General features: G+C 42.8%; 1 protein-coding gene across 1 annotated transcript; it reads right to left on the bottom strand.

Moving 5' to 3' along the window:
* Positions 1-338: 338 nt before the first annotated feature.
* On the bottom strand, positions 339-4,472 carry lto1 (LTO1 maturation factor of ABCE1). Its single transcript, XM_074666558.1, has 5 exons — positions 4,282-4,472; positions 3,552-3,657; positions 3,166-3,236; positions 2,963-3,080; positions 339-1,648 (listed from the first exon to the last, which is right to left on the bottom strand). Exons 1-5 carry the CDS (start codon positions 4,338-4,340, stop codon positions 1,577-1,579), a joined length of 426 nt encoding a protein of 141 aa, XP_074522659.1. The 5' UTR covers positions 4,341-4,472; the 3' UTR covers positions 339-1,576.
* Between the last annotated feature and the right edge of the window lie 22,190 nt (positions 4,473-26,662).

The raw sequence follows: 26,662 nt of genomic DNA, 5'->3' as shown, positions 1-26,662 counted from the left end.
AGAGCCAAACAGCTTATTCTGCTGTTGACTCTTGTTTTTAACTTCTGACACCACCGGGTGCTGACACCACAGATCTTTCTGGGAGTCCCTGAGCTCTCTCGTCTTGTAGATTCTTCTCTTTGTTGCTGCAGACAGCCTGAAATCAACCGTCATCATCACTAAATGTGCTCTTTGGTGTGATACAAGTTTTGTTTTGTAAAAGGAAATCTATACCTAAAGCAGAAACTGTAAACCCGTCTGGTACACACTGAACCTTAAAGTTTCCTTATTTTCACTCCTAAAAGATCATCAACAAAATCACAAGTAGCAAAAGTTTTTCAGGAAAATTAATTTTATTATCATCATGTGAAAGACACTCACACATCACTTAGAGAATCTCTTCAATCTGTAAAACTCTGATCTGTTTTTGTGGGTTTTTATTCACAATATTTGCACATTGGCATGCTCTGCATGTTTTAAATAACTTCCCTGATCATGGACTCTGTGACACTTTGAACCAGATGAGTCCAGAAGCTGATGACGTGGTTGTAGTTGGTTAAAGGTTATTTCTATCACAGGTGGTTAAAGGTGAGGCAGAAAATGAGAAGTTTGATTGATCAGACTTATTTGGCTGAGCTGTTGGCCTGTTGTCGCCCCCTGCTGTTACACACCAGTATTGCAGCTCCCAGGATTACAGACCTGAAGGAGAAAGCAGCAACAGAAGCTGGAGGATCAGGCTTCACACAGGGGAGTGTGTTGTTTTGTCCACTGTAGTTTCTGTTCAGGGTTTTACAGCAGCAGCAGCAAACTGAGTGGACACTGCAGTGTTTATTGTGAAACAACACATCTTATCCCCTAAGTCTTAAATAGTTAGGGGGCAAAATTGCAAAATAAAAGATGTTGTAGGAACCCAGATGTGAAAAAAAGGAAACATGAATGATTTTGAGGGGTTCACTATAAACTTTAATCAGAGTTGGATGTGGTTCGAGTGTATGGGGCTGTCTTGCTGAGTTTGCAGAGACTTGCACAGAGCTCATGTCTCCCACTTCCTGTTGTTTCAAAACCAGGAGTTTTTTGATCAAATCAGTGCAGCGCAAGCTTCATTGACTTCACAGCACACCACTGTTTTCTCTAAACACATGGTTATGACCACAGAGATCCTCCCGGTGTAATCCCCCTCTCTGCACTTTGCACTGGTCACACCGGTGTTAGGAGCTCAGCTCACTCTCCAGATAACTAAGAACGTAATAATAAAGGTGTGTTAAGGACTTTATGGTAATGACTCCTGTCAGTGTCCTCTGAAGACATTTACTCTCTGTAGCCACAGTAAGAACACTCTGAGTCACAGCACTAAAAGCATCTTTCAGCATCACTCGTCTCTCCTCTTCCTCCTCCTCCTCTCAGTGCGTGGAGTGTTCAGGCTCTGCAGCTCCTCCATCCAGCTCCTCACACTCCTTCATTCAGTGAAGGCTGTGGCCCCATTTTCTTCTTCATCTCAAAACCCTCCAACAGATCCACCACAGACCGATAACTCTGCTGCCTGTGGGGCAGCAGGACTCGGACGTCGGCTCAGCTCCTCTTCAGCATCCCCAGAGACTCAAAAAGACGTCCCTTCAGAAGTTTTGACGTAGTCTTTGAAGTCAGCAGGGACGTTGAGCATGGAGCACACCTGGAGGACAGCAGAGAGGGTCAGTGTCTAAGCCTTTCTAAAGAGGGAAGGACAGTACAGGGCTGAACTGAAGTGTCTGCAGAGAGCTGCTCCATCAGTCCACAAGTCAAGATTATAACTCAGTGTTTCCTCTAGGGGGCGCAAATTACCTCTCTTATACATCAGGACCCATATCCACAAAGCATCCTAGGGCTAAAAGAAGATCCTAGTGACATCATTTTTAGAGAAACCTTGGAATTGCAGCTTGAACCATGTTAATTGATTGAATAATAATCAGTGAACCTCAGTCTGTCTGAAAATACTCTGCACTCATATGATCTAATAATTCTATGACACAGATTTTCCTTGCTGGGCTTTGACAGGAAACTTGTGTACACAAACTTAAAGCTGGTGTAGGATTTGAGCCTATCCGTACGCTCCTAAGGCACCACAATACCCATCTTTTCTTTTTTTTTTTTTCATTGCTAGGCACTGCCCAAGTAGCTGCCTGTTGCACCAGCTCTCTCTTCTTTGTCTGTTTCTTTTTTTTTGTCTCTTTTCGTAATCTTGGTATTTGAAGCGGATCATTACTTTGTAAGGTTCATTGTTGGTCATGGACACCAAACTTTTTGTGGCTTCAGTGATATTTTTACGACTTTTCTCCTGTGTTTGTCTGGAGATCCTACATGTAACCATGGCTGCATTGTTTACATGTGAAATTAGCTGTTAGCAGCCTGTAGCATGTCAATGCTAACTAGTGTAAGGCTTGATGATTTCCCTCAAGGTGAGGAGGAGGAGGTGAGGACGACGTGTTGTCATCTATTTTCTTGTGGACCTTTTTGCACTTTTTATACACTTTCTTACTTTTGTTTTGCTTGATTGCTGCTGTGACTCCTGAATTTCCCCTTGGGGATAAATAAAGTATTTTCTTTTCTTTTTTTCTTATCACTGCTCCTGCTGATGTCTTTCACCCCCTCCCTGTTTATGGTGCCAGGCGGTCTTATCTCTGCTTTGTCTCTGAAATGCTCCTTGGTTTAAAGACTTTTCGACGTGATGACGTTGCTCCTGCTGATTCTTTTTGCCATGTTTTGTTGCCCTGTTACTTCCTCATTGCTGTTTGTCATATAGCAGAGATAGTTCAGATGTAAGACGTGTCACTGCTGAGCAGAAGACAAAAACCTGTCCACTCACAGCATGAAAAACATAGGATGGTGTCTTAAAACCCTCATATTGTCATCCATTAAATCAAGTGGCAACAAATGTGCTTCCTCACTGCTGTTGTATCAAGCTTTGTCACTCCTTAAGATCAGCAGCTACAGCAGGTGAAAGGCGTACCTGTCTGAATTTGGCTCGCAGTCGCTCCACATCCATCTGCAGCTCCGCAGACTGAGGATCAGCATGAGAAGATTCCTGGATCTGAGTCAGCAGAGCATCCAGAGCCTTCAGACGCTTCCTAACACAAACAAGAGACTGTTCAAGTCCAATTCATACAAACAACTTCTGTCAAGTCAGCCAAGACATGTGAATTCTGATCATACCTGGATTTCACATCTGTGTTACTCTGGAGCAGACATTTCCATGTGACAGCAAACCCATGATAGAAGGAAACCTGTGACAAAAAGAGACCAGAAAAGAGGAACATGTGATGTGGAGATGATTCTGGAAATAATCCTGCAGCTCTGTACGGACCTGTATTTCACCCTGATGTAAAACTATTTTTGGCTTTTTGCTCTGTCTTTCTTGCATTAGTTAGTTTTTCAAAAAGGAATTTTAATTCGTTTGATCCCTTGGTATTGAAACAATTCCTTTTGTTTATCTCTTGCTCATGTTGCAGTTGTTGTCCACAGATTGAGTCATTTATGGATATGGACCCATAAACCTGGCCACTTGCTTTCTCATTGGTCACCCTGTCCCATTGTCACACCTCAGTGGTCAGTTTGGCCCCATGAGAGGCTCCATGCCTGCGTCCATCCTGCAGTCCTCTGCGAGTCCCCCTCTCAAAGCCCTCACGGAAACCCTCCCCCCGAAACCTGAACCAAAAAAAAAAAGACAACATGTATATTATGAGGGAGAAATTAATCACTCCTTTATCACCTTTCATTATATTAAAAAAGCTGTATTCATTTCCTTTTCACATATCTTATAGTTTGTGTAGTGAAACAATTTCTCTATTATCAAATGAGTTTTATTTCTCACAAATCATCAAAATCAGTTGATATAAAATCTTTGGACAGATGCTGATGTGTATAAAGATATTGTCCTTATGTAAGGGGTTATGTTTAGCCAGTGTTAAGAGAAAGAAATCTCTCAACTTTCACATTCTTTAAAACCATAACTGAGTGTTTTTAACCACAGCACTGTGGATGATAGTACTGCTGATGTTCGTTAAACCAGAACACTTTTACGGATGAGTAAATAATCTGCGTTTCCAGACCGCAATTAAGAAAAAGAAAAACAGTAAAGGAAATGCTCCAAACACCTCTAATACTGGTCGATAAAGAGCTGTTTATTCTAATGACAGGAAACAACGAGAATCGTTTATCTGCCGACTGAGCTCATTGGACAAACACTGGAGTCATGACTAAAGTTAATATCCAGACTGATTCAATAAATAAACTGAAAAACATTTTCTAACTTGGAGCCAGAAAACTGACCTCTCATCTGCCATCACAATACTGTCAAACATGTCTTCAGCTCCGGAGCCGCCGGACATCTCTTCCCCCCGTCGAAAAGACGATTATTAGTCAGAAAAAAACGCAATTGTGTTTTAAACACAGTGGACACCGAGCACAAAGTAAACAGTTTCCGCTTGTTTCCCGCAGCCTCACCATTCACGCTGCTTCCTGTTTCATCAGGGCTTAGTACTGCACCCTGTGGCAAAGGAAGGGAATTACACTTTCTCCGCCACACCGAGGTAAATATTATATTATATTATATTATATTATATTATATTATATTATATTATATTATATTATATTATATTATATTATATTATATTATATTATATTATATTATATTATTGATATTATATTTTTATATTGATATTTTGAACTAAATCTAGTCAGTTAGTTGTTCTTTGGAGATTGTAAGATGTTATATTTAAACACTTATTCACTAAATGGTACTTTAAATGTGCTCTTGCATTTTTTTAAATCTCTTCCTATTGTTATGAAATAGCTCAATGGCCAAACTCTAACATGCTCAAATGGTTGTTCTTCTGAAATGTTTGTTGATATGTATTATCCCTTCAAAAAATGATGAACAAGTAATAATGATAAAATAATAATAATAATAATATAATAATAACAATAATAATAATAATAATAATAATAATAATAATAATAATAATAAGTGTTATTATTATTATTAATTTACTACTTTTATTATTATTATTGTTGTTGTTTGTAATAATAATAATGATGATGACAATAATAATAATAATAATAATAATAATAATGTTATTATTATTATTATTATTATTATTATTACAAACAATAACAATGATAACACTCACTTTCCATTCATCAGTAGTTTGTGTTGCAGTTAAATTTTGAAGTTTGTTATGTATAATAATTATATGCATGTTTTGTATTTATTTCGTTTTTAAGACTTTGTCCTTTTCTAATTTTTTGTTAATAAAATGTTTGTTTATAATTGAAAGTTGATGTAATGAAATAGTTTATGAACTTAAATTATTTTATTCAGAATTTATTAAATTTCTTTATTTATCTGAGTAATCTGTCATAATTGTTTTTTTTACAACATTAGTTTTGAAAACTCTCAACGACCAAATTAAAAAGTCTTGGCAATCTACATGTTGGCTGGTTTTATTATCCCTTTTTTTAGAAAAAAAAAAAAAAAAAAAGGAAATAAGAAAGGAAAAAAAGGTGGCTCAACACGTCTATTATATTAAAAGATTCAAAAATCTCTGACATCTGTAAAAATCAGAGGCTGCATGATTGACTGTTCGAAGAAGAGGTACTGATCAAAACTTGATACACATTTGATTCTCTTCAGAGCTCCGATCTTCTGTCAGAAACTTGTCATACAGCAGAGGGCGCTAAAGGACAGTGTTAAAGGTAGTCTCAGATTCTGTCTTTGGGAACCAAAGTGATGAAAGAGGAGCAGGTCCTCAGGTTTGTTTGGGAGGTAAACACAAACTGTACTGAACAGTAATGAGCCACACGTTGATGTAACAAGAAAAGGGATGTGTCCTGTCACTGAGGAGGCTTTTTGTCCCCCTCTGACAGCTGTGACAACACAGCTGGATGTTTGGTCGTCATCAGAAACATTGACTCACATTGACATGAACGTGCTTCAGTAGGGACACAAGGTCACACAGGGGGGGCACAGTTACCTGTCTGAAACATGCTCTCCTCTGCTGACCCTGTCTACAAATATTTAGCAGTTTGACTTACAACTCATTTTTATCAAATTTACCAAATATATCTGTTCTGTGAAATAAGTAATAGTAATCTAATGAAATTATTTGTATAGCAATTTTCATATCACAGACACAAAGGTTTTTTTTTTGTTGTTGTTGTTTTAACATTAAGGGTAATAAATGCACACAGGCAATAAAAATATGTAAACAGATTTGTAGTAGGGCTTGAGCTGTTAATTGCTTGAGATAAAAAACATTTAGGTTATGCTTTAGAAAATTAAGATAAATGGGTAATTAATTAACGAATTGGGCCCCCAAACAGTAAAAAACGTTAGATAAAACAATAAAATGAAATGACACAAAAATGATATTGATGATAGCGACTGGGCTGACATCTCTTCAGATAGGGACTCCAGTTTGTCTCAGTGGTGCTGCACATAAACATCTCAAAGCAGGCAGTCTGTGCTCAGTACCTGAGCTGCTGGTTTTATCATCCAGCTTTAGGCCTCTAAACCTGTAGCATGAGAGTTTGAAACCTTTAAAAATGTTTTTCTGCAGAATGTTGACCTGTGTGTGCCTGCCTGAGCTCGTTCATACTGTAGTGTTTTTAAAAGAAAGCCCTGACTCAGCGGCTTTCACTTGTATCGGCGTAATGTTTGAGCAGGAGGACACCCCCTCATTGTGTTACATGTGCAGTCTTCCTCCTGAGCACGTGTGGAATTAAAACTGTCTGGCAGGACTCCAGCGCAGCACAGCTGTGTAAATGACAGCTGCTCAGTTTGTACGCACTCAGAGTTTGGCGCAGTAAACCCTCACCGCTACACCAGAGGTCCTTTGTAGTGATCTTAAAGAAGCTGCTGAACTTGATCTGCCTGTTGGTGACTAAATGTATCACGATCCCAGCACACACAGGGACCCACTGACCCCAATGACTGTGTACCAGTTTCTGAGTAAGTACAGTACAAATCATACAAAGGTCATGGATCTCCAAACATGAAAACATGTTTTTAAAAAGCTTTCACTTTCAAGAGACAAGCTGGCCAGACCCCAGCAGATAACAGATTACAACCACTGATGATCCAGCTGCAGTGTCTGACTCAGTATTGTACAGGACAAGTAGTGACCAGCCTCTGGGTTCACCACAGGAGGAACAACATGATTCAATAGTTCTCTGACAGCACAGGGTTACTGCAGTTTTAATCCCTTCATGTGATGTGTCATCAGTTACCATGATTTTTTTACAGTCAAACCTGGTTAGATGAGGTTGATGCAAAAACACGCTAATAACTCGCAGCCACAAACTTCTCTGGTGTTTCAGAGTCAAGTGTGACCCTGTTAACTGATGACTGTCAACCGACTGTCACGGACAGGTCCAGCTGAAGGTCTCCCATTAGCATGATCGCCCTCTAAAGGAGCTGAGGAGTTTCTGGGTGATCTTGAAAAAGTCTCCCATCTAGATTTTTGCCCCACCCATTACCAATTTAAAATAAGTTTTTCAGCACCAGTAAAGGTTATACCAAAATTGTATTTCTTAGCTTCCTGATCAGGTCGAGCAGGTCCGGATTGATTTACAGCAAGTCTAAGTCTCTATGACAACACCACCCTGGCTGATGAAGTTTGTTATTGAGAAGAGAGATCTGTGTTTTTCTCTGCTGAAAACGATTTTTGTGATTAATTTAGTAGTAATGGTGGACACTGGAGCCTAACTGTCAGACAGAAAAAGGACAGAAGAGCAGAAGAAAGAGAAACAGGAGAGAGATAGAGCACCAGCTAAAGGCTAAAACATAAGCTAAAGGTTAACACAGGGGCTAACCTGTTTGTGCTAATGTTGACTCCAACCCACAGTCAGCAGTTACTCTGCAGTGGTCTGTTCAAACTTGAGAGCCTATCAATAAAATGAAGAGCGAGGTTACGTTAGCTCTGATTGGTAGATGACTGGCAGGACATGACCAGGATTCACTAACACGTTACAGACATGTCTCAGAGCACCATGCTGAGAATTACACTAAATACAGCTGGCTTCTGAACTATGCTACAAACTTAAAGTTTACTTTTCATGTTTCAAACTGTAGCACAATGTAACTGAGTAAATACATTACCCCCTTACGTAGTATCCTGTAAAAAGTTGTCTGAAACAAAGGAAAGTAGTGTCAAAAAGAAGATCTGAACTCTATTTTTCAAAACAAACACACACCTTGTTAAGAGTCATGTCATCACGACAGTGCATGTGCGACTCCAGGCCAAAAGGTGTCACTGTAATCCTCTTCAAACAGACAGTCCTCACAGTCCTTTAACTCCAAAACACTGTTTCCTCCATAATGGTGGAATGACTTTTCTGAAAACTGACTTCAGAACAAGCAGGCACTTTCCTGATGATTCTGGTTTAGTTCAGAGCGTGAGGTGTTACTGCAGATACCTTCTGTCCCTGCCTTTAAGGGTGGCCTGTAATGATGTGATGGTACCACAGCTGTTAGACTTTAACCAATAACAGTGAACGCTGATCTGTTTGAAGGAATTAGAGCAATGATTGAAGGAACCGTCATACAGACTGGCTGTGTGTTAAATAGGTCATACATGTAACTACACTGTGTGTCCTCACATGACCTCAGTGAAACTGACTCAAAGTACCAAAGCTTGAGTCACAGAGGTCAAGGGTCATCTGACAAACAAAGCAATCTGCTCTGCTTACGTCAGCACGAGGCAGAGTGCTTTGATCAACATGAAAGAGATACACTCACCGCCCCCTCCACCTCCACCATCACCTCTAGCTCCAACCATACAGTACTTCCACCAACACCTTCACCACACCTTCCGACCATACGAGCACCTCAACCATCACCTCAACCCGCAACCACACACAGTACCTCCACCATCACCATCACCTCAACCTCCACCTCCAACCACACAGTTCCTCCACCATCACCCTTAACTTAACCTCCAATCACACAGTACTTCCATCATCACCTTCATCTCCATCTCCATCTCCAACCACACAAGCACCTCCACCATCACCTTCAACTCCACCCCCAACAATACCATCACCTCCACCCTCACCTTCACTTCAACCTCAAACCACCCACAGTACCTCCACCATCACCGTCACCTCCACCTCCAACAACACACAGTACTTCCACCATCACATTCACCTCCACCTCCACCTCCAACCACACGAGTACCTCCACCATCACCTTCAACTCAACCTCCAACTGTACGAGCACCACCACCATCACCTTCAACTTCAACCTCCAACCACACACAGTACCTCCACCATCAACCCACCTCCATCTCCAACCACACAGAACCTCCACCTTCACCTCCAACCATACGAGCACCTCCACCCTCACCATCATCTCAACCTTGAACAACACAGAACCTCCACCACCACCTCCACCTCCACCTCCACCTTCAACCACACACAGTGACTCCACCATCACAGTCACCTCCAACCACACAGAACCTCCACCTTCACCTTCACCTTCACCCTCACCTCCAACCATACGAGCACCAACCTTTACCATCACCATCATCTTAACCTAGAGCCACACACAGTACCTCCAACATCACCTTCACCTCCACCTCCAACCACATAGTATCACCACCCTCACCTTCACTTCAACCATGAACCACACAAAGTACCTCCACCTCCACCATCACTGTCACCTTCAACCACGCAGAACCTCCACCTCCAACTCCAACCACACAGTACCTTCACCAACACCTTCACCTCGACCTCCAACCACACAGTACCTCCACCAACACCTTCACCTAAACCTCCAAACACAAGAGTACCTCCACCATAACCATCAGCTCCACCTGCACCAATATTTCTATTATCACCATCAAAGGTGTTGAGTTTCCACGTCAGTCTTTAGCTCTCCCTCAAAAACAACTCCACTTCCACCGACCCTGACCATCACCAATAGCTCTACCTGTACCTGCAGCATCACCTCCATCACCTCAAACTGCACCATCACCTCAACCATCAACTCTATCTCCTCACAGTGATCAAGCAATTGATCCCAAACAGCAGCTGTCAGTATGTTTGAGGTATCTGCACACACACACACACACACACACACACACACACACACACACACACACACACACACACACACACACACACACACACACACACACACACACGCACACACACCATTTATCACCATTTATCATCTAAACATTGTCTGAAATTACAGAAAATGTGATGAAAATGTGATGAAAATGTGACGTTGCGGTAACATGAAATCAAATTTCTTTTTTAGTGTGTGTCATTTCTAGACAAAAAAAAATCTGACTCAGTGTGCAGAGGCCTTGAAAGTCAAAATACTTACAGGTAAATGTTTCCAACAGGGAAATGAGAGAAAGGTTACCTGCAGGCTCATTGCTGAATGAACAGCTTAACCACTTCAAGACACTAGATGGCTTACCTCAGCCAGAAACACAAAAAACAATCCACCCATGTCACATGATGTGCCCACTTTAATTTTGATTTTAAGCCCAACAAAATGTTAAGGTATTTTTGTTTTACTTCATGTCCTCCCTTCTTTACTTCATCACTTCCTTCTGATGGAGAGGCAGCATTCTGCTTGTATGCTCCAAATATCTATATCAAGCTGCCTGAAAATATCAGGTCTACTGAAACGCTCTGCTCCTTTACATCCTGGTTGAAGACCTACCTTTTTACAGCTGCCTCTTATTAGAGCATTTTAAAAATTCATTTTAATTACTTATCTTTAAAAAAACAACAAAAAAAATACAATTTTGCAACTTTTGTGACTCCTATCTTAAAATCTGTTTTAAATTCTTTTAACTTGTTTTTCTTTTTTTCTTTTAATCTTATTTTGTTTTATTGTATCTTAATAATTTCAATCTGTTTTTAATTGAATTTTAATTGTGTTCTTTTAATATGTTCTGTCTGCACTGTGAATTGTGTTGCTGAAATGTGCTTTATAAATAAATTTGCTTTGCCCTCTGATGGCTAAGAGGGTCTCAGAGTGGAGCCTGCAAGACAGTCAGCTGAGAGTGGAGGTCTGCAGCTGGACCCCTCTCAGAACTTTTGACCAGGGGCCTCTGCCATGACTCTGTGCTTCACCTTCACCTCCATCTCTACCTCCACCTGAGGCTTTGCCTTCACCATCACCTTCTTCTCTTTCTGCACTCCTTCAGCTCCACCCTTTCCTGCACAGGTGTGTTCACATGATCAAGTGACACAAGTGTCTTCAGAGGTCAATGAGCGTAACACACAGGAGCGTGGAAGCAGCACACACACACACACACCCATGCACACACACTATTTCAGATCAGCAGGAGAGAACATGCCCTCACAGTCAGCTCTGTGGCACACAGCCCCAGGGACACGTGTGTGTCTGCGTGCGTGTGTGTGAGCAGCTGTGTTTGTAATTCAGGAAATTGTTGCAGCTCTGATATGAGACAGTGTTTACTCATCAGGTGTCGTAGAAGGAGGGAGAATTATCTAATCTGTTGCTCACGTTTGAGACTGCATGTGTGTCCAGCTCTGAGCTGTTTTTAAATCCACTTATTAAAGTGTTCAGAAGGTCCAGACAGGGCTCACTGAAACCGGCGCTCACTGAAACCGGCGCTCACTGAAACAGGCGCTCACATGGGTCAGAGGATCCAGAGTAGAAGGTAGACAGTTAGTTTGACTGACAGTGTTAATGTTTTTAAGCCTCATTGCTCCCAGGGGCCTTTTTCCAATTCCTACTTAGGTTGGAAATCCATTGAATGGCCAGCAGGGGGCGCCTCCTCCGCATGTAGAAGTCAATCTGGTTAAATACAGCTGCAAAAAAAACCTTGTGGAGGTTCTCATCATAAAATTACTTCATTTCAGTAATATTTTTAGGATGTCTGGTGTGAATCCCTTTCTGGAGGTTGTGCCACAGCATCTTAGTAGGACTGAGGTCAGGACTCTGACCGGGCCGCTCCAGAAGGTGTATTTTGTTCTGTTGAGCTTCAAGCATCAATGATACAATCTGTCTCTAAGGAGGCACTGAACCACCATGCCTCCTCCACCGTACTTCATATCTAGGACCAGTAGCGTAACATTATGGTGATGGGCCTCGGTGTCCCAACCCTCGCCCTAAACACAAGCGCATGCAAACACACACTTACCTTACCAACCTTCCCTGAGCTATTCCGCTCACGGAGCAGAGGCCTTTGGCACTTCTGGACAGCTGCTTCTTTTTAATTTCCTTCACAGGCCCTAGAGAGATGCACCGACTGCACTGCCACTGCCACTGCTGGCTGGGACATGGTTTTGATGCTGATGTGCTGTTCCTTCTTTCTCCACATTTAGTGTCAAGTCTTCCTTCCAGACAACTGGACTTTGGTTTCATTGGTCCTCAGAATATTTTGCCAGTAGTGCTGTGGAACATCCTGGTGCTCTTTTGCAAACTTGAAGCGTTATGCAGCTATGTTTTATTTAGTTGTTTGTTGGACAGCAGTGGCTTCTCTCTGTGGTCTCCTCCCATGAACTCCATCCTGATTCCCTGTTGCTGGTATGTAACAGAGATGTTAGCATGTGTCAGAACCTTGTGTTAGTCTTTAGCTGAGGCTCAAGGGTTCTTCTTCAGCTTAATGAGCTACCTCCGGTTTTTATGACATGATGATTAGTGAATAATCTTCAAATGCAAAACCCACACAAGGAACTGACACAATATTGATTTAAGAATGTGGTCACAGAGGTATGTTTTTTTTTCTTTCAGGACAAAAAGAGAGGTCATATCTTTCCTTTATGTACTTGCAGTGAGAAGCATCTCTACACTTTGACCTGAAACCACTGAGATAACACCACCATATGACTCCTGGTCATGTTGATCTTCATTATTTCCACCTTTAACATTGTAATCAGTCTTGTTTTATTGTTCACTGAGTGTTACATCTTATATTACATGATGGATTCAAAGACTTAATTTGAGTTTATCTTGGTTCAGTTTTAGTTTTGAGCTGTGCATGGAGATGAGCTCACCACTTTACAGAGGGAACCTTTGGACTAAAACCTGCAGTGAAGATCCTTCAGTTACATCTCTCTCCACTAGGTGGCAGCATGTGATTTCAGTATTAACTCCATCAGACCTGCGCAGGACGTCCTGAGCGCTCAGCAGCCTCAGGAACCTGTCTGCACATATTTCCAGCAGGACTTGAGAACAAGCCAGTGAACGATCAGATTTAGATATTTTTTTCTGCATCACTAAGATAAATCTACAGGAAAATATCAGGAATAACTCAGTGCTCTGATAGGTCTCTCCTAGTGTCTCTGTTTCCTGTCAGATCAAACTCTACCGCCCTCTTTTTCTCCGTCTGATGTTTGTGAAGGAGCTGAGCCGCAGGGTCTCACCGCTGAGGGTTTCCTGGGAGGTCTCTTCAGATTCCTGTCTGACAGCGAGGGTCCTCCAGTCCGCTGAGAGCCCCTTCAGCCTCAGCTCGTATAGAGCTTGCCTGAGCCACACTCATTTATTCAGACAAATTATGGACACTGAGGGGATGCTGCGGCCTGGGCCCGGTCTGGAGGGGGGGACATTTAACTCATTGTTGCCTTCTAATCCTCACCTCCAGCCACCCTGTGACCCCTGCTGCCAGCCTCACCCCCTCTCCCCCTCCATGACCACACTTCTACTAATATCAGGCTCAACCTCACTCCCACAGTTTGGTGCGTTTTGGAGAATAATGAACACAATCTTAATTTTAAAGGACAAAGACAAATATTCCATTAGACTTGGGTTTGGACAGGGTGACCATACGCCCTCTCTTACCCAGACCTCTCCTCCTTTTTGGTTGTAAACTTATGTCAGAGGAGGATCCTGTAAAACTCCCTGGGTATCTTTCAGTACCTCTGGTAGAGGTTTGGGGGTTTTCTGAATGTGGCCACCCTAAGCTTTCAGCTAAAGTTGTCCCGTCCTGCTCTTTCACATTCTGTCTGTGTTTTTGGGCTTACAGCTACCAGCTAACAGACGAGGTTGCAGAGGTCAAAGGTCGCAGTGGGCAGAGCGTACATGGGCGGTAATGAGAGACTGACCCTCATTAGATCTTGGTCCTGATGAGACAACAATGAGGGCTGATGAGGACAGTCAGGTGTAACGAGCTCAGAGACAACAGGAGGACAGGGAGTGGAAACAGCAGGCGGCTGCAGAGGCTCCAGAGGAAACGGTTTCTTTCTGTCACCGTCTGAGTGTGTCATGGCATGTTCTGCTGTTACAGACCAACACTAAGACTTCAGGATGAGCTGAAAACAGACTGCCAGCTTCTTGATGAAGCTTCTTTACAGACGTCTGTTGAGCTAATGTTGAAACATTCAAACTGGTAGTATAATTCAGTAAACACAGCTTTAATCTGCTGCAGTTGTCAGGAATAGAGAAATGAGCTACAGAGAGCCAAACTGATTTTTACCAAGCTGTGAACATGTTTATTTAGTTTGTTGAGCATTGTTTTGTTGTTTGGCAGCTGGAAAAGAGTCAGAAAAACCACGTCTGTGAGGAAACCACTGCAGCTGTTTGCAGCGTGGATGTTACAAACCCACTCAGCAAAGTTTCAAACATTTGATTTAAACATCACAGCTCAGGTGAGTGACAGGTGGGTGTCATGTCTTATTGATTGTGTCAAGTTTGCACTTTTTACTTCAGTCTTGTCTTTCATATTTGTCATGGTTTTATCTTGTAGTGGCACCTCTCCTCCCGTGTCAGATCACTTCCTGTCCCTGTGTTTTCCTGCCCTTGATTGGGCTCCCAGCCCCTGATTGTTTCCACCTGTGTCCCATAGCTCTTATATAAAGGTCTGCCTCTCCCTTTGTGTCAGACTGTCGTATCAAGTCCTTGCTGTTTAGTGATCTGTCAAGCCTGTCTAAGAGTTTAGTTGGCCGGTTTAGTGTTTTGCTGTCACCTTGTTTCCCAGCTTAGCTGGGATTTTCAGTTTCCTTTTTGTGTTTATTGTTTCAGCCTTGCTGAGCGTTTTGTGTGTTTGTTTTTAAACCTTTGCTGATTTGATTGAAGAGTTAATTTAATTCTGGAAGTTGTGAATCCAGAGGCCTATATCACGCAGCAGGATTAGTGTCTTAGCGAGATAACTTCAGGGTTAACTCTCGATTACCGATAGCACGAAGCCGGTTCCTTTTTTATCAGAGTAGATCACCATGGTGATCCACTCTGAACGCCTATCCTGCTCTGGAGCAGGATAAGTTGGAGGTTGAATCTGACCCTCCAAAAAGCCCCTCCCACTGGCCAATCGGCTTCTCAGAAACAATGGCCTGCCCTTTTCTCCCGAACCCGGTGGACAGAGGCACACAAGTTGTAAGAAGAGCTTTACGAAGAGAAAGGGTGTTTAAAGATCGATCAGATCCACTCGATCAAAGCGACGATTCACTTTATGAGAGTTATAGGTTCTGACGCCCCGGACTACTCTACCTCTGTGAAATATTAGAGCCGTACATTGCCCGTGCAACCCGCAGGAGCGGTGCACTGACTGTCTCACAGACATTGTGCATCGCACTGCGATTCTTTGCCACGGCCAGCTACATGTACTCTGTCGGGGATGAGGAGCAGCTGAGCAAGTTTACGGCATCCCGCGTTGTGCATCATGTGGCTGCTGCCCTCACGTAACTTAAGGACAAATTCATAGCGTTCCCAGGATGAATGAGAAGGAGGTGGAGCCAGTTACCTGTGATAGGTAGCTGATTCTGAACAAAAGATGAAAGAATTCTAGCGCAGATTTTGTTAATGAAATGTACACACAGCAGAACATATCACCACTTTTTTGGGAACATTTTAGGGAAAGCTGAGCTTCCCTTGCCATCTTAGAGCAATCGCCACTGCTTGAAACAGACTTATCAGACATGATGATGTTCTTGTTTTTGTTTTTTATCTGCTCCATGTTCTTCTGACTCCAGAAGGATTACATCTGGGAGAATGACATGATGACTGGAATACACACAAGTCATTTGCACAGTAGCATTTATTATTAAATGAGATTGAGAAGTGTGATCACGATCATACTGAGCCACTGATGAGTAACTCAGGCATTTACACAGTCCGCTATGCGTTGCCATGCATTTTGCCTGCGGTTGGCCGCTGCTACCGTGCTCCCCCTTACCGAGTTATTGCTTCTCTCCTCCTTGTATTGCTGCGGCGCCCTGTAGCTGTTAGTGTGGAGACCGTGGACTGTATAAGTTATGGACCTGGTCCCCCGTCTGTTTCTGAAACAGATTTTTGAGGCAAATCGGCCCTAACAGCTTTAGGGCACTCCTTGGTCATGTGACATGAGCTGTGCCTCTGATTGGGCGTACTCGCAATTTTAATATATTCCAAACTGCCGAGTTAGAAAAAAAAAAAAAACATCCCCTGCACAGTGTGTGCCAACAGGAGACGCTCTTTGAACCAGGCTGTAAATAGGTTAATTTCTGCCATGAAAATGGCTTCTTTTTGCTTGGTGTGTATGTGACTTCCTGTACTTCTGGAGCCAGCCTCAAGTGGACACTGGAGAAACAGCAGGTCTTAGCACTTTAGCATTGTCTCTTATCTTAAGACTGAAGGTTGCTGCTTGGTGGAGACTCAAACCCCACCTAATTCCCAATATGGCCTCTGTTGACAGTTTTCTTCAAAACTCTGTTTCAGAAACAGACAGGTGATGTCACAGAGACTATGTCCAGTTATTATACAGTTTATAGTCATGTTTCCACTACACCTGGAAGTGAGCAAAACCTAAATATCACAACCAAAAACATGAAAGGAAACACCAAAATTTTGAAAACCTCTAAAATTATGATTCATGTGTTCACATTCTTGTGAGGTGGTTTTTCAGAAGTTTCAATGTTGAAATTCATCAAAAAAGTGCAATGGAAACAACTTTTTAGCAAAAACACATCACACATAACATCATGAAGTGAAACTGGGCATAAGAGGAAAAAAAAGCATTTGCAGAAGTGAGCACCATGCATGCTTTTATTTTGGATTCATTTTGTTGCATACTGAGATCCACCCCCCCACAGAGGATGTTTGCCATTTCCATCCCAGAAATGTAAAAAATTTTAAGCCAGAGCTTTATTGTCACCTTCACCTCATATCAACAGTCGGATGGTCCTTGGTCCCTGTGACCCTTCCTCTGCGCTGATGCTCAGAGCTGAAGCAGGAAAGAGGGAAGGAGGGAAGGAGGGAGGTGGAGGATGGAGGAGTGTTAATGCAGCAGACCAGCCTTCTTCTTGTAATTAACTTCTCCTTTTTATTCAGCTGTAATTTGTCCCTGACTTGTTTCCCCTACCTACAGCCCTGATCCCCACACCCCCGAGCTTTAAAGCCTCCATGTTTTAGAGAAAGGTTTCAAAGTCCAGTATCATTTCACAAACGCTGAGATCCACAGAGTGATGCTGTCAGCTGAACATCCTGGCTTCTTTTTTTTTTTTTCAACAGGATGTGGAGGGGTATGAAAAAAAGCCCTGGGAAACCAAGAGGAGGCAAAGTGGAGCAGTTTGAGGAGGTAAATGAGACTGTTTCAGGGGGCAGATAAGAGGGAGATTACAGATTACAGATTACAGAAGGAGCAGAGCAGTCCCCCATGACAAACTGTCTGGTGGTCACTGATGTCTGCTCGTGCAGCGATGGGAAGTTTGCAGGTGTGTGTGTGTGTGTGTGTGTGTGTGTGTGTGTGTGTGTGTGTGTGTGTGTGTGTGTGTGTGTGTGTGTGTGTGTGTGTGTGTGTGTGTGTGTGTGTGTGTGTGTCTGTCTCTCTGTCTCTCTGTCTGTGTAAAGCGTTTGCTTTTTACTTCAAAAGAAGACAGTGCTGTGAAGAAGAGGAAGGAAGAAGAAAGAAATCTGAGCTCAGAAAAGCAAAGTGAACTTCAGGAAGAGAATCTGGCATTTCATCCGATGGGGTGCCACCAACAGGACCCAAACAGATCTCTGAGATCTCTTCACAAACAGACTTGGGCCCCGTTTACAAGGCAACATTTCACCCAAGAATGCAAAAACTCTGCACTGACACCGAAACGCTGGGGAACTGAAAACACTGTCGTATCCACTTCAAGCCTATAGTTGGCGATATAGCTATAGAGACACACCCCTCCACAGACCAGAAGTCTATCCAGCTGCTAATGAACAAAAAAGCAGAGCAGAAGTGGTGCAACAGAAGCACAGTTTGTCAAATCCAGGAGCTGTTTACTCAACAACAGTTTTAGGGTGAAACGCGTGTTTACCCGATGCAGCCACCACTGTAAACAGTAAGCTGGCATTTTCAGTGGAAATGCTGATGTCATGCTCTGCTTCCTGCGAGCGCAGACAACAGTCCAACAGTCCAGCAGTACAACAGTACAACAGTACAACAGTCTAACAGTATGGTTGTTAGGATGGTGGTGATCTACCGTGTTGAGCTTGTGCTGCTCAATTTGATGAATCTATGTCTGTCTTGAAAATGAGCATCTGTTGCTCCGCTTCTGCTCTTAGTATTCACCAACACACCAGATGATCGACCCAACTCTACTTCAGTGGAGATCTACCAAAAGCTGCTTCTGGACAAGACAGTTATACCATCACCTACAGGCCTGGCATGCTTCCTACAGCATTTTCAGTCCCTCCCCGTTTCTGTGTAATGCAGTTTTCTTTTCTCTCCAATTTAGCGTTTTCTGATCAAACGTTGTGTAATTGGGGCCTTAGAAAGGTTGGCAGATTCAGCAGCACAAGCACAACACAGTAGCCCTCCATTGTTACTGTTGTTGCCTGGTTCACGCAATCTAAGTTGCTACAAAAAGTGTAATGTGTAAAGCAGAGCCCAACGTCAGCGTTTCCACTGAAGACTCCAGCTCGCTGTTTACACAGCAACGGTATCAGAAGTATTCCTCTCTGGAGGCCATTTTCAGAAGTTTACGTTTTAGTTCAGCTAAAACACTGTTTCCGTGTCAACGAGGAGCTGAAATGCAACAATACTTTTGTGTTTCATCCTGAAACCACTGTGGTGTAAACAGCCCTTTAGTTCGATATAAACATGAATGTGTTTATGTGAATGTGTGAGCTAAGGTAAGATATGATAAACTTTATTGTCCCCGAAGGGAAATTTGTCATGGACATAAGTGCAGTGCTGCTCACATTTGATGTATCATTCGCTCATACATACATTCATACCGATCAACAGTATACAATTTAAGACACAATACTATGCCTGTTGTAAATAAATAAGCAACTGAGTAAAAGCTGTGTTTGCTGTGGCATGCCACCAGTGACACAACATGTGAATAAAACAAACATACCGATACAGTGTTAAAATCAATGCCAATAAAAAGAGATTTAAAAAGAGATTGGTGGGAGAAAGAATAAGAACCCCCTTCTGCTCGTACACTAGAGTATTGTGTTATGTCACCGCAGATTGTTATTTAAGTAAAGTTATGGAGGTAGGGCTATCTGTTTCACAGCTGTGGGAGACAGCTGAGAAGAGGAATGGCTCCAGCTGTGAGCCCTGAGGAACCCCAGTCTCCAGCCATGACCCTCTCCATCCTGATCCAGCAGTGGACCTCCGGTTCATCAGTCTTCTGAGTCTCAGTTTCACCGTATCTAAGGGCGTTTTCAGACCTGAACTGTTTGGTCCACTTTAAACGGACCAGTGTTCATTTCCCACGCTGGTGCGGACTTTTCATGCAGGTGTGAATAGACACAAACGATCCCTGGTGCGGACCAAACAGCCGGACCAAGACCCACTTTTTGAGGTGATCTTGGTCCGCTTCCAAACGAACTCTGGTGCGGTTCGTGGTTCTCTGGTGCAGGTCTGAATACAAACCAAGATCCATCCGAACTAACTACAGGATACATGCGCCTTTTGGGCCTATAGAGCCACCATAACCTAACTGTCTTTGTTTCATACCTGATCCTCCGTCTTCTGTTTAGCCAAGCTGTTGCTAGCATGTTGTGGGTCAGGACACGCAGAGCATAGCGTCTCCTTGCTGCACGCATTCATCTTTGCTGTTCCAAAATTGTAAACGGTGTTGTTAAGCCTTCTTTGAAGGAGCTGCTCTTGAAACTGAAAATGATTTTGCAGCTCTAATAAGAGCACAAACACACATGTTTACCTCCATTTCTGGGTCTGTACTCTGTGTGCCGCCCTTTGTCAGTGCTGTCCAATGAGAGCACTGATCCTCACACACGTGGATGTGTTTACAGAATAGAGTCCACTTGCAAAAAGGACAATCTGAATACGAACCGCACCAAATGAAAAAAATAAAGTCTGCTTTTGGTCCAGACCAAACAAGAGGACCAAAGGACTTTTCTGGTCTGAATACAGCCTAAGAGTCCCTCTATGGCCAGCTGAAGTCTGTGTGACACCGTGGAGTCTGTCAAACTCAGCTTTGGTGTCACTCGTGGCACTCTGCATTACATCACTGCACATAATCCTTTCATTTCTCCTCAAACAGGAGGACTTCCAGGAGTCAGGATCAGCGTAGCACCTCTGGAGGCGTAAAGCAGGAGCCCTGTGGTGAGCTCTGCTCTGGTGTCTGATTTACAGCAGCTCTCTGTGACCCTGCTTCCTGCCTGCGACAGCCCGCTCACTGTGAGTGACAGCGCTCCATGCTTGGCTGATACAGTCTCAAGGTGCGCTTGATGGATGAGCCGACATGCAGAAGCTCTGTTTGTCTTGTTGCTTTCAAAGGACGAGCGGCGGATCAAGATGTGAGCCTGAGCGTGGCCACGCCGGAACAGAAACAGGTTGTGACCCCTGACGACAAGAGCCAACGTCATGTGGAGAGTGCACATCAATAAACACTTTGAAACTGCTCCACGGCCTCACAAAGCCTCGCCGTGACACAAAGACAACACACTGGAAAACAGGAATGCAAGGCGCTGAGAAAAGGAGGACTGTGTGGAAGACAGGAGGTTTGGGTGGGAGGGGGATGTGGAGACATTTGATGCAGAGGGAGGAGAAGGAGAAGGAGGAGAAGAAGGAGGGCAGCTTGGAGGACTTTATGGGCTGAGACTCTTGGGCTGTTTGCTCTAAAGTGATGCAGCGTTTGAAAAGGCCTCTGAAGTGACAGCTTTTTCTCTCCCTCTGTCCCCACATGGTGCAGGGACCCGGCCCGGGCCCCGAGACACTTATATCAGTGGGCCGTGACAGCTACACACATACACGCACACACAAACACACACAGAGCTGGCTCCAACCTTTTGTTGCCAGGTCCTGGTCTACTGATCTTCCTGGTTGCTTAAGGACAATGAGGGGCAGCCAGTCAAACAGGCAGTCACTCAGCTACTGTCTGATTCCCAACAACATAGCAGGCAGCCGCACGGGCAGAACTAATCTGGGAATGTCTCTGCAGCTTTCCTAAAAAACACAACTCATCTTTCAAGAAGTAAAACAAGAAAGAGAAAGGCTCAGAGCCGTCACTGAAATCCTGCTCAGACGACAGTATCAGGGCATCATTACCTCGTTAATCCTCCTGAATCACACAAGAACAAATAGCTGGGAGGACAAACCCTGTCTGTGATAAAAAATAAAAGAATTAAACTAAAGTAACACTCCATTCTGTGATTACAAACTGTCAAAGGGATCGTTTACAGGACAACAGTTTCAGGATAAAACACAAAAGTATTGTTGCTTTTTGGCCTCTTGTTTACACAGAAATGATGTTTAAACTTTTGAAAATGGCCTCCAAATTGGCTTTTTCTGAAGTTTTCAGTAGAAACGCTGACGTCACACTCTGCTTCGTGAGAGCCCATACAACAGGACAACAGCACCGTTGTTACGTTCGTTGTGGATGTACCAAGAGCTGCTTCTAGACCAGACGGTTAAAGCACCACCTACAGGCCTGGCATGCTTACTACAGGGTTTTTAGTCCCTCAGTGTTTCCATGTAGACTGTATTTTTTTCCTCAGTGTTTTCAGTGACATGTGAACACAGCACAGACGAGCTGATGGTTATATTCAGGGAAACCTGAATGCAGCACAGACGAGCTGATGGTTATATTCAGGGAAACATGTGAACGCAGCACAGACGAGCTGATGGTTATATTCAGGGAAACATGTGAACGCAGCACAGACGAGCTGATGGTTATATTCAGGGAAACATGTGAAGGCAGCACAGACGAGCTGATGGTTATATTCAGGGAAACATGTGAACGCAGCACAGACGAGCTGATGGTTATATTCAGGGAAACATGTGAAGGCAGCACAGACGAGCTAATGGTTATATTCAGGAGGACAAGTGACCGCAGCACAGACAAGCTGATGGTTATATTCAGGGGAACATGTGAATGCAGCACAGACAAGCTGATGGTTATATTCAGGGGAACATGTGAATGCAGCACAGACAAGCTGATGGTTATATTCAGGGGAACATGTGAATGCAGCACAGACAAGCTGATGGTTATATTCAGGGGAACATGTGAATGCAGCACAGACGAGCTGATGGTTATATTTAGGGAAACGTGAACACAGCACAGATGAGCTGATGTGAGTCCTCTGCGTAACTGTCTGCTCCTCTCCATCAGACTGAGCCTCCCTCTGCTCTCTTGGATGTCCCACTTCATTTGATGTGGCAGCAATTAGCAGGGAGACTTTTGTCCTTTTGGACAGACAGGCGGCCCACTCCACTGATCCCCGTCTGTTCGGGCTGTAAGGAGAACACTGAAGATAGCACGGCACGGGGATCAAACAGACCTGCCCCACACCGTTAAAGCCCTTCAGCCCTCTCCTCTTTATAGGGGAAGAAGGAAGAGGGGGAGAAGAAGGGAGAGAGGGAGGAGAGGAGAGGTGAGGTGTTAGTTTTCCCATGAGAATGCTCACTGGGAGGTCAAGGCTTTCTGAGGAAGAAAATAACCAAATGTTTTATTAAACCTTCTTTTTTTAAAGGGGAGCTGCTTTTCAAACATCTCTGAACAGATTTAACAGTCATAGTAAAAGTGCCATGCCAGGTGAAAATCAGGGGGTTTCTCAAGATCCGTTTTCCTTCAAAATCCTCAGATTCAGATCTCATCCAATTGCCAGCACTCCCGTTTGACAAGAGCACTCTGAATTACTGTATCTCAACCATTTTGGCAATTAAAAAAATTTAAAAGTCCACTTAAAGAGGGAAAAACAAGCTTTTAGGTAATATCCAGGGTTAAACAGTCCACAGTAGGAATCGACATGCAGTGATGTTCCAATCACAGGCAATAACTGATGCAGACTGCTCTCATTACTTTAACTCTTAAACGGTTTTAGGGAGCAAGGGTTTCAAACAGTCCCTAAAAGACTTGAAGGTAAGTGTTCAGGATCTTTAAAGGACAACATTAGAAAAAACTAGTGGTGGGACTTGATTAAAAAAAATAATCAAATTAATTATGCCATTTGTAATTAATTAATCGTAATTAATCACATTTTAATCACATGAATATTCAACATCAGAAGCAACACTTTTCAATTCAAACAGATTTTGGTAGATGACTAAATCATTGAATATTCTCATACACAAGTTTAAACAACAAAATCCTGTTTATTTTTGTTAGAAGATGTTTTTTTGTGGACACTACTTTCAAGTACATTCATCAGCCGTTATGTGGTAAATAGTGCTGTCAGGAGATTAAAAAATAATAATCTTATTAATTACAGGATTTTTGATTAAATGACCTAATGAATCACAATTTAATCATATATCTGCTTAAGGTCCCCACATAAAGAACTTTTATTCTAAGGAATTACAAAATCATAGTGCATGACTAAGTGAGTGAATGAATGTATTTGAATGAATACACTAAAAAGAGTAGACTTGTAAATCTTTTTTTTTTTTTTTCAACTGGACAATATTAATTAAAATGTCCGTGTTCCCTGCCATTGACATTCAATTACTGTTTACTGCGTCTATAGAAGTAAACTATATTTTTCAGCGGAGGGAGGCGGGGTCTGGTGGAGCCTGTCAATCAAAATCCTGCACGTAAACTACTGTGGGTGGTGCGCTCTTTGGATGAGAGCTCAGCATGGATTTGAGGAGAAATGTGAGATGACAGAGACTCAGAGAGACACTGCAAGTCAGAAAAGTTCAGGTAGCTCATGCTCCAACTGAGGATGTGTCACGGTAGTTCAGAGAGAAAGAGCGGCGCCATCGTGAGAAAAGATGACGGAGATCATGGAGAGGATCAAAGGATGGAGCACCTGAGATGAACGCGATCAAAATAGGAAAATATAAAAAATATACAAAAATAGGAAGAGAGACATAAAAGAAGAGAGTCCACTCTTCTTAGGTAACTTTGGTGTTTACATGGTCAGAGAAAACAAGATTATTTGGGTCTTAAAAGATCGTTCAAGATGCTCTGAAAATGGCTGGTAGCTAATGGGTTAATTTTGCGTTGATTTTTCTAACGCGTTAATGTGTGGTGTAATTAATTAATCTAATTAACGCGTTAAAGTCCCAGCCCTAGAAAAATCAGATGTCATGTCTGATAGTTGGATGATAGAGGGTTAAACCAAAGCCTTCTCTTTAAGGTGTAGTAATATATAAAACACTAACACAGGACTAAAATCTCAAACGGTGTTGGACGTTGGTCAATTGTTAGCCACAGCACTCGTTTCTTCAGTCCAGTGTTGCCACAGCTACTTTAAAAAAGTAATCCCATTGGTGATTACTCCTTTAAAAAGTAACTTTGATACTTTACTGACCACTTGATTTTAAAGGTAACTTAGTTAGATTGCAGATGACTCAGTTCATTTTTTCTTAAAGCTGTACTCTGTTGACCCTGTATTTTTAATACAATAAGCAAAAATAATGAGTGGAGTGTGGGCTCACACAATCATCAGTACCCTGCTAGGGGCACCCCAGTCTAAAAAGTCTGGGCACGCCCCTGCTCCCTGCTTGTCATGGGGTGCCTCGATGTGGCCTACGTTATGTTGCTCTGCTCATTAACAATGGATTTGTGCTAAACAACTTCTCCAGCTTTTATGTCCGCAGACTGATCTCTCTCTGATTGATTCCTAAATGTTCCAGTCAAAGATCTTAAGCAAACTGCAGCAAAGAGTGAACAACTCGCCTTAATGCTGTCATCTTCAGCTGACACGTACTCCAAACAGTGACTGAGTTTCCAGCTAGAAAACACAAATCTCTCCTCTCCCCCTCTGGTTACCTCTGTGTCGCTGGCTGCTGTTACACCTGAGTTGTTCACTTGCTGAAAACCTGATGAACACAACTCCCGTCACTCCCAAAGACGCAAGAAAAAATCAAATATATATGTTTTTAGCCAAGAAAAATTGAAAGAAAGGTAACGCAGAGTGATTTGAATAAGTAACTTGAATCTGATTACTGGTTCAGAAATAGTAACATGTTAGATTACTCGCCACTGAAAAAAGTGGTCAAATCAGAGTAAAGTGTTTCTTAGTAGCACGTTAGCAGCATCACTGGTTCAGTCAGGAGCAGAGAGGTCCCATTTAAAGGAGACACCTCAGGGTGAGCTGTGAGTAGCCCTCCGCAGGTCACCTGCAGGTCACCTGGACAAGGTGTGAACCTCCCTACCCCAACGTCTGTTATCCCAGCTGGACAACATCCACATGTGCAGGGATCCAGAGTGCCATCTACATTTTTAAGGATGTCCCAGACGTTTCAGTAACACTTCATTTGAAGGGGTCTGCACTGACATGACACTGTCATGACCGTGACGTGACACCTGTCATTGAGACGACGGAGGCTTCAAACAGGCTGATGAATGTTGTGTCAGTCGGTCATTTGTGTCTCCTTTAATGCAAAGTTGACACTGTGTGGGATTTCTTTATCGGGACAACTCGACATTCACCAAGACAACAGAACCCTGGTTTATGGTCAGAATATGTCAGGTCAACGTTTCCCATCGAAAAACGTTAAAAAATCCAACATGTCTAAAAAACACACTGTGTGCAGTGACACAAGTGCTAAGAAGGTGGAGCCTCTCCAAGCTGCACTTCAGCTGCAGGCAGTAATGATCAGGTCCTCTGAGGAACTGGAAACAATCATCAGTTTTAATGTTGCTTACAACACTACCAACAAGAAGTTAGAGTTGCCCAAATTTAAATCTTAAATTATTCTCATAAAAGAAAAATGGATTAGACGTCAACCCAACATAAGGAAATGATCTGATTTATTATATGATAATGTGATTTATTTTGCACATTTTTTTTTAGTTTGAAATGTTTGACTGCAGCTCAGTGAAGCACTTTAAAGATTTTATTTTTGTTTTACATATAATTGTCTTTTAAATTAACACACAGATTTCCCTTCACTTTTCTCGTTATTTCTAAAATCATAGAGAGCAATAAAAAGGTGATCTTATGGAGTTAGAAGTGGCGCAATAAACAGTGGGTTGCACATTAATTTTGTGTTGAGGTACCATAAAAAGACACAAGTATTAAGTGAGTATTAAGAGCTAGTGCTAACGTGAGAAAAATTAACTTTCTTATCCGTCTAAAAACTGTATTTTTAGATTAGTCCTAAAATTAAGTAACAGGGTTAAAGGAAGGGTCTGCAGGAGTTTTTGTTACTTGTTAGCAAACACAATTTTTCAAACTGGGCTCCTCCTCCTTGGCTCAGTGTCAGCGGCAGCACACACCCACAGCCTCCAACTGAGGCTACGCAAACACACTCACTAGCCCAGCAACCACCTGTAGCATCACGTTTCTATGTGGAAACACTTAAGAGCTGTGCACCTGACTTGGCATGTTAGCACAAGCTTATTACGG

Source organism: Halichoeres trimaculatus, unplaced genomic scaffold (assembly GCF_033239565.1).
Source record: "Halichoeres trimaculatus isolate MK-OKI-2021-1 unplaced genomic scaffold, fHalTri1.1 fHalTri1_scaffold_3, whole genome shotgun sequence".
Classification (NCBI taxonomy): domain Eukaryota; kingdom Metazoa; phylum Chordata; class Actinopteri; order Labriformes; family Labridae; genus Halichoeres; species Halichoeres trimaculatus.
This window is presented reverse-complemented; position numbering and strand designations above follow the sequence as displayed.

Coding starts and splice junctions, on each gene's coding strand:
- lto1 (XM_074666558.1), bottom strand. CDS start 4,340: ATGTCCGGCGGCTCCGGAGCTGAAGACATGTTTGACAGTATTGTGATG. Junction 3,658..4,281: donor ATTGTGATGGCAGATGAGAG/GTCAGTTTTCTG, acceptor TTTTTGGTTCAG/GTTTCGGGGGGAGGGTTTCC. Junction 3,237..3,551: donor GGGCCAAACTGACCACTGAG/GTGTGACAATGG, acceptor TTTTTGTCACAG/GTTTCCTTCTATCATGGGTT.